The sequence below is a fragment of the Falco biarmicus genome, chromosome 8 (genome assembly GCF_023638135.1).
Source record: "Falco biarmicus isolate bFalBia1 chromosome 8, bFalBia1.pri, whole genome shotgun sequence".
Classification (NCBI taxonomy): Eukaryota; Metazoa; Chordata; class Aves; order Falconiformes; family Falconidae; genus Falco; species Falco biarmicus.
Window position 1 is genome coordinate 26,220,819 of NC_079295.1, and position 8,513 is coordinate 26,229,331.

The following is an 8,513-nucleotide window of genomic DNA, read 5'->3' on the forward strand; positions in this document are numbered from 1 at the left end:
CACACACCCTGCCCTTGTAACCCTCCCTGTCCCAGCCACGGGTCCTGGGGCAGCTCCGGCTGGGATGCTGGCAGGTGCTGCTCTGCCCTCCATCACTCGGGAATCGGGAGGGCACAGGGTGACTGCCAGGCTGGGGGGCAGGCTGGCTCCCCAAAGCTCAGGCTCTGACATGCAGGGTACATGAGCCCGGCCAGTGGCTTTCCAACCCGCTGCCCAGCAAGTGGGCAGAATGCCAGGGGCTGCCCCCACGGCCATGGGGCACAGGTCCCAGCCCCAGCCCATGCTCGGGCTCCTGTGGTCCCTGGAGCCTCCAGCTCCATATGGCAGAGCCTGTCCCCTCCGGCTGGCCGCAGGCGCCTGCCTGCATGCACCGATGGGTCTCAGGGGTGCCGGGGACTCCTGCCGTGCCTGCAGCGATGCCTGCCTGCAGGGAGGCAGCTGGCACCCCGGCTGGCAGCATAGGAGCTGGGGAGACAGAGCTGCAGACACCAATGGTGACAAGCCTCCATTTACTCCTGTGCCACCCCAGCCGCTGCCCCAGGTGGGCAGATGGCCGAAGGCGGCAGGACACAGGGAGCCAACAGCACCGTGGCACCGGCACCCGCAGTGCACTCTGCCCCGTGGCTGCCTCCAGCACTGCCTGGCTGTGGGACCCCTACCACAGGTGACACTGGCACCAAGGATGGGGTCAGAGAAATGGCCTGCCAGCCACAGTGCCACGTGGCATCCAACCACTGTGCTGACACAGGGTACCTGCACCCCAGCTAGCCCTGCCCGATGCCCAGAGCCCCCATGCCCAGCCAGCCACACTGCACCCCATGACCCCCTCCAGCCATTCATCCTGCACCCCATCATCCCCACTGCCCCGTGGCCCCACAGTCTTGCCGCCTCACACACCAGCAAGCACCCACTCCTGGTGCCAAGCTCCCATGGGTGCCCTGGCCCCATCCCTCTTGCAGCCAGCCAAAGTGCCCATCCCACTCTGCAGCCAGCAGCACTGGGGGAGCACTGCCCCACAGACACCCTACAGGTGCTCCGGCCCCAGGAACAGCAGTGTCCCCAATCCACCCAGCTTGGCACCTGGGACCAGCCTCATGGCACGTCCCACATCCCCAGGGAGCCACACCAGGCGCGGGCGTCCTGGCCGCTGGCTCCCCCCTGTATCGGAGACAGGCTTATTAAGTGTGTGATATTAAATTACCCAGATAAGAGCGTAAGAGCTTTTAAAGTCAATTCATTAAATATAATTATGAAGAGAGCTTTTTTATGCTCACGGTGATCTGATCTCAATCAGGGAGACAGTGGGAAAGCCGCTGGCTCCTCCAGCATCTCCGCTCCCCCGCCGTGTCGCCTCCGCGCCCCCCTGCTCCCCCGGCCTCAGCCCCCTCCCGTGGGGAGTCAGCACCCACAGCCATGGTCCTCACCATCCACCCCGCTACCCCAGCACCCCCTCCCCAGTGTCACTGCTGGTGCCACCCACTTAGATGGAGGTAGCATGGGGATCTGCCCAGCAAAGGGGTGGGAGAGGGAAGGTGATGGGGGTGAGATGCAAGAGCCAGCAAGGTTGGGGAGGAGGGCGTCAGGGTATGGACATGCTCAGGGGCAAGAGCCAGGGATGTGGGGAGATGAGTACAGGCTCTTCACAGCCCTGGGTCCCCCTCCCCACAGGATCTGACCCCCTCCCTTTCTCTTGCAGAGCAGACTCCTTAGGGACCTAATGATGCATCCCTACTCCCCAGGCAGGAGCAGTGTGCACTTTGGTCCCCTCCCACATTCATTAATGGCTCTTTGCAACCAATTAATACCTGCCAGCCAGGCGGAGGCTGCCCTGATCTATGGCTGGACCCCTCAATGTGCAGCCCAGGTGGCCCCACACCAGCCCTTCAAAATGGGACCCCCCTCTCACGCCATGCACCACCAGCTGCAGCCTGTGCTGCAGCTGCCCATGGGGCTGAGCCCATCTTTCCTGGGGGAAGCCAGGGTGGAGCAGGGATCCCAAAGACACTTTGGGAGCCCCATGCCCCTCACACTTTCTCAGTCATCCAAAAGACAGATAGATTTCCAAGAGACCTGGTGTCTCCTTGCCGTGGTGTTCTGAGACTCACCATAGCGAGGGGCTTTGTGGTGACACCCCTAGGTGCAGCCAACCCCTTGTTGTCCCACCATGGTACCCTAAATCCTCATTACTCCTATATCCACCCACATGCTGCCACATTCTGGACATTGCGAGATGAGGAACAGCAGCCCAGCTGGCTGGGAGCAAGGTGGGCTCCTGGCTGGGGTCCCTGCAAAAGGTTCCAGTGGGGGCTGGTGGGCGCAGCTACATGCTGCTGGGAGCTGCTGGACTGACATTTATTTTTAGACGTGAATTGTATAAATTAGCATTTCTCAGTGGATTAAGCAGCAGGAATTGTGTAAAATTAAATGGCAACGAATTGCATTAAAGTCCCCCGTTTTCTGGCACAAGCAGTGCCTTGAGCCATGCCTGGGCAGCTCATGTGTAACAGCATTGGAGTTGCTGCCACCGCCACTCCAAACAGGAGTGTGACCAGCCTGCACTACCTGGGACACAGACCTGGGGATGCACAAGCACAGTGGCCAGGTTGTGAGGATGGGGAATTACAAGTCCCTGGGGAGGTTGCTCAGGTGCCGGGCTAGGGCTGCAGGACATGGATCCGGTGAGCCGAATGCGGTGACCCAGATGGGCACAGCTGGGCTCAGCCAAGCAGCTCACAGGCATGGTATCAGCAAGGGATGCTCCAGGCTCTCCTGGGCACTGACACCACCAGCCTCAGCCCAGCCAGTCTCTGCCATGCACGGCAGGACACCCACCACAGCCACAGCCATGCCACCCTCCAGCAGGGGTGAATCTGTATTGGGACCTGTATGGCACTGCCTGGCCTAGGGCCCCTCTGTGCCCCAGCCTCAGCAGGTCCTGCAGTGCCTGCAGCCCAGTGAGCAGCCGAGGGGCCCTGGTGAGCCCCCTGTGCCCCTGGGCACACTCAGCCCTGCGCAGGAGGAGAGGGGAAACAGGGCGCATGAATGCCAGGCACTGAGCAGGCATCAGGTGGGGCAGGGCAGGTGAAGAGTAATGAGTCTAGCTCTTTTACCCAGTGTAAAAATAGGATGAAAATGTGACATTTATTAAGTACGGTTCTGGCGGAAAGGTCAAAAAGAGTCCCCGCATCGGGACTGGCGCGGGTCGAAGCAGGGATGGCAGCAGAGCCTTTCTGGGAGGAGGCAGGGGTGACGGCCTGCTGTCCCCTGCCTACATACCCCAGCCAGAATCTCTCGGGGTGCACGTGGTGTGCAGCTGAGAATGCTCCCTGTCGCTCAGCACAGGGGCTCCCCACTCTGGGGTCTGCATGAGATGCCAGGGAGACCCCCCATACCAACCCTGTCCCGCGCAGGCAGGAGGCCCTGCCTGGAGAACCGGGGCCAGTGCCAGCTCCAAGAGGCGCTGCCAGCTCTCAGCAACCTCCCCGCTCCCCCCCCCCCAACCTCTAGCCCTGGCAGAACTGGCTTTGGCAGCCACACATCTGAAACAAAAGGCTTTTGACAGGGGACGCGGTTTTGAGAAAGGCACCGGGCTCCTGCCTGGCCATGAGCGGAGCCTCCTGCCGCAGCCACTGCCGGTGAGCAGGCGGGATGTTGCTGCCAGCCGGGGGGGACCACCTCCACATGCTTCCTCCCTCATCCCCCAGACCCCTGAATACTCCAGCTGCCTGTTCCCCATCCCCAAAGCACTACTGACAGGGCTCTCCCCACAATGCCCACTGAGTTGGCCAGCACCGGCCTGGGGCTGTGGCCATAGCAGGGTGCCAGACATAGGCGTGAAGATGGGTGCGAGCCACCTGCGGCAGCTGAGCCTCAGCCCCGTGGGGACACTTCCCAACCTCCCGCTTAATGGCACGTAAAAAGCGCTATTGATTTCCCACACCGGCGCCGCACGCTTTTGCACCCTCGGCATCGCAGCTGCGCTCACCCAGGCAGAAGGGCTCCGCACCCGCCACCCTCGCCAAGGCATCAGGCACCGGGCAGCAGCAGGGGCAGCCCAGCCCCGCACCCCCCGGCAGAGCAGGGATCGGGGGGCTGCAGAGCATAGCACGGCACGGCTCGGGGGGCGGTGGAAGAGGCTTCGTCAGGGCTCCGACATGGACCTCCCGCAGCCGACACAGGGGGCACATTTGTCAGCAGGGTTGCAGGGGAACCTTGCTGCGACTCAGGGCTGTCCCTGCCGCCTGGGGAGATTTACAGCCCAGCCGGGCTTTATTACACGGAAGATGCTTACGCTGGGTTTTTTCCCCCCATAGTTTCTTAATTTGCTATCCCATAAAGAATGTGGATTTGTGACGTTAAATAGGGGAAGATCATTTACCACTCGCAGCTCTTACTTAAAGGATCCGCACAAGTTATTTATCGTGTGAGCACACAGGCTGCAAGCGGCAGCACACAGGGACACTCTCCAGCCTTGGTGTTGTTCCTGCTCCCAAACAGGCAGCAAGCTGGCCACAGCCCCACGGCTTGGCCACCCTCATGCTCTAAAACTCCAGCCTCTGGATGAAGTCCACCTCATGCCCAGAGGGAAAGTGCCCAGCACTCCTGCAAGCAGGCGGCAGGAAAAGCTCCTTCCTTTCTCCGGCATCCCTAGGAACATGACCTCTGCTCCAGGGGCTGCTCACCAGAGCTGAGCACCCTGGGACTCCAGGCCATTTGCCCCACTGGGATGTGCTGCAGTCTGGGAGCCCTCCATCACTGCTGGGACATGCTGTGACTCACATATCCGCCCGATATCCACCCACTGCAGCGGGGGTACAAAAGCTTTCCGAACATAAAAGCACACTTTAAGACCCACAACTGGGACCAATGAAGCCTGGAGCTCTCCACCGCATGTTTGCTGGGTGCAGGGCAGCCTAGGTGCCCCTGAGTCAGGGCCACAGCTGGGAGGCACGGGAGCACCCAAGCCCACACATCACAGCTGGGACTCACCCTGCCTGCCAAGCAGCTCGTGCTGCATTTCAGTCATTCTCAGGCAGCACAAGGGACCGATTCGGCTCAGGGAACGGGAGTAGGAGGCTCCAGCTGCAAACAGTGTGATGTCTCCACAAGTCCCACTGCTTCCTGGCAAGGCTCTGGGACATGGTATGCGTCAGAGAGAGGTCACATCTTCCCCCATCCCTCCCCATGCTCATGCCCTGCAGAGTCTCCTGTCCCAGGTTCATCCCTTTGCTCCAGGCAAGCCAGAGGTGATAGGGACACCCCTTTCTCCTGACAGCCCCTGATGCCACAAAGGCCAGGCTGGAGGGCTAAGTTGAGGGGGGGGAGGCTGTGGGAGCCCAGGGCCCCCCTTCCTTGTGCCACAGTCCAGGGGTCAGCTGGCGCTGACCACCCTCATGCCTGGAACCTGCTCCAGTGCAAGGTGCTGGCACACCAGAGCCTGTCTGCCTGGGCATCCCCAGGGCAGACACGCAAGCAGGAGGTAGGCAGGCCCGCTGGTCCTGCACAGCCACCCACTGAGAAACTGGGTCCCAGTGACTGTCCTGGCAGTCACCCTCTGCTGCCACACAGCATGGCGCATACCACAGACCATGTCCACGCTGCAGGAAGCTTGTACCCAGCTCCATCCGCCTGAGCTCTGCCCTGCCAGCCTTACAGCACAGCTCAGCACAAGCCAAATCCCACTGCCATGCCATGCCGCTGCCTGGCGCAAGGATGGACTGGCTGCCTCCCCCCCAAGCGAAAGCTGTGCAGGATCCCCCAAGAGGACCCCGGGGCTGGAGCTAGCGTGGCTGAGCTGTGTGCAGGACTGTCCAGCACCACAGCTCCCTGCTCCCAGCCCTGCTGAACTGCACTTCTCCCCGGCAAACTCAGGCAGCTGGCACAGAGCAGGCACAGAGCCCAGCAAAACCCCGGGAGGAATGGGACTGCCCCCCCGACGCCCCCTGCTCCTTCCCACTCCGCTGCAGTGCCTCATGCCACCCCCCACCCCCCACCCCCCCGCACAGGGCAGCCCTCCCGGAGTGGCACTTTCCCAAGGGACAGCATCACCCGGCACAGCAAGCAGGCATTGTACTGATGGGCATGAAGTGAAACAGGACATGCTGCATCAGCCATTTCCAGCCCCACGAAGGCTCCTCTCCCCCCGCAGCATCCCGCACAGCCTGTGGCATCGCATCCCCCTCCCCGGCATGGAGCAGGCTCTGGCTGGCAGCACTGCTCCCGGGAGCGCATCAAGCCAGCCGAGCAGTAGCCCCTGGCAGCTGTAGGAGAGAGGCGGCTCATTTCCAGAGTCATTATGGTCTGAAAAGGGTCCCATCAGGTATTCCGCCCGTTCAGCACATTTATTTTCCCAAACCACAGCAGGGATTTGTGATTCCAGCCTCAATATTAGCAAGAGCTGCATGCTGGCGGCACCCGGGCCAGGAGCTCGCTGCCTGGGCAGGCGGGTGCTGCCGGGAGGAGGCCCTGCTGGCAAGTCCTGGGCAGCGAGTTGGTAGCCCCAGGCAGCCCCCCACTTGCCCAGCTGCAGCCATGCCTCCGGAGCAGAGCCACTCGGCATACGTGTGTGTGTGCCCAATGCATGTGCGATGTTGGCAACCTCCAGACTGATAGGCATCCCAGCATCAACCCCCCCAAATGCGGGAAGGCTCCCCTGTGTGCAAAGGTGTCTCTGCCCGTACCCCTCCACCACCAGATGCTCTCGCTGTGCAAAGCACCCTGCAACAGAGCACTTCAACCTAGAGAGAAGCACAGGCTGGAGCAGGGCTGCACACCACAGCTTTCTCCCTGCCCACAGCACACCCACCCAGGGGACCACTGAGCCCCGCTGTCCCCCTGCCATGGCTCCTGCCTGCGAGCCCCTCCGGCACAGACCTGCCGGCAGCCTGGTCCTGTGGTACAGAGCCCTGCCGAGAGCTCCCACGGAGGATTCTCTCTCTCTCCATGTGAAACTTGGAGGGAAACTCAAACAGAGAAAGATGCAAACTTCAGCAGCTGGAGCGAGCCAGGGAGCCCTGCCCCAGCAAGGCACAGCCAGGTGGGTGCCCCCTGCACCAGTAGGGGACCCCAGGGAAACTGAGCCAGGTGTGCACTCACCACAGTGAAATCATGGGATGAGCAGTTCTCGCCGCTGAAGTTGCAGCTCTTGAGCATGTCATCGAGCTGGTGGCCAGTGCGGTTGACGATGTCGGCCATGTCGGGGTCAGGGTAGAGCAGGTCCGTGGCCTTGTGGCCGTCCCGGTCCTTGGGGGGCAGCCCAGTCATGTTGGCCAAGTGGAAGATGTCAGCGTCGGTGAGCGCCGAGTGGCGGTAGCGGTTGATGTTGCAGATGGTGATGGCAGGGAAGACCATCTCGCGGATGGCCTCCTCGTCCAGGGCCATGACGTGGGGGTGCTCCAGGTAGAGCAGCGCTGACTTGGCCGCCTGGTAGAGGAAGAAGGCAAGCGAGGCCAGGAAGGCGAATGCCCAGAGGGTCTGGCGCACGCCCAGCCGCCCTGACCGGCAGATGTGTCCCAGGCCGTGCAGCGTGCTGGCGCTGGCAAAGGTGGCCAGGTCCCGGGAGCGGGGGCCGGGCAGGCTCCTCGATCAGGCTCTCCTTATCCCCTTCTTCTTTCTCCTTCTGCTTCTCATCCTCTTCAGCAAATTTGATTTTACATACGATCTCAATCGGCATCTGCCCCGTGCAGCCGGCGTGCCCAGCCAGCGAGCTGCCCCCCGGCACGGGCACCGGCGGAAAGCCCGGCCAGGCGCTGGGAGGGGGCTCGGGTCCCCCCCAAGCCCCAGCACGGCGCCAGGAGGGCCGAGCCGTCTCGGGAGGGAAGCGCAGCCCCTCTCAGCAGCTCCGAGCCGCCGCTTCCCTCTTGTCTCACTAGTCGATCGTCTCCTTGTGCCTTCGCTTATCAGCACAAATACAGCTGTCAAAAACCCCTCTCTCTCCTCGCCCTCGCTCTGTCTCTCTGCCTCTCTCCTTCGCTCCTCTCTGGTTAAGACCCCAGCAGATACAGGCAGCATTTAGGCATCATGTGCTAATAAAATCCAGGGAATACTTAATAATTCAAGACATGTCAACATTATTTCATCGTCAAATAAAGAGCGAGCGGCAGAGAAAAGAGGCAGTGTGAAGGGCCCGGCGCCTCCGGGGCAGGGAGCCGCGCTGCGCCCTCTCCCCAGCCCCGGCTCCGAAGTGCTGCCGGAGCCACTTGTTTGAATGGCTCGGGAGCTGCCGGAGCCGTGCCGAGCCGTGCCGTGCCGTGCCGTGCCGTGCCGTGCCGTGCCGCGCCGAGCCGAGCCGAGCCGAGCCGAGCCGAGCCGAGCCGAGCCGAGCCGAGCCGAGCCGAGCCGAGCCGAGCCGAGCCGAGCGGAACCCAGCTGTGCCGTCCGAGCGGAACCGAGCCGTGCCCTGCCGAGCCGCGTCGCTCCGTGCGATGCCGAGCCGCGCCGCGCCGCGCGACGCCGAGCCGTGCCGAGCCGTGCTGTGCCGTGCCGTGCCGAGGCGGGCGGGGCACGGAGCCTGC

At 62.5% G+C, this 8,513-nt stretch overlaps 1 protein-coding gene across 1 annotated transcript in view; it reads right to left on the minus strand.

The window, feature by feature from the left end:
• Window positions 1-8,261, minus strand: part of ASIC4 (acid sensing ion channel subunit family member 4) — a 29,918-nt gene extending 21,657 nt beyond the window's left edge. Inside the window, 2 exon segments of the mRNA XM_056350534.1 lie at window positions 7,096-7,582; window positions 7,584-8,261. Coding sequence (XP_056206509.1) covers window positions 7,096-7,582; window positions 7,584-7,672 — 576 coding nt within the window. The 5' untranslated portion in view covers window positions 7,673-8,261.
• Window positions 8,262-8,513: the final 252 nt, after the last annotated feature.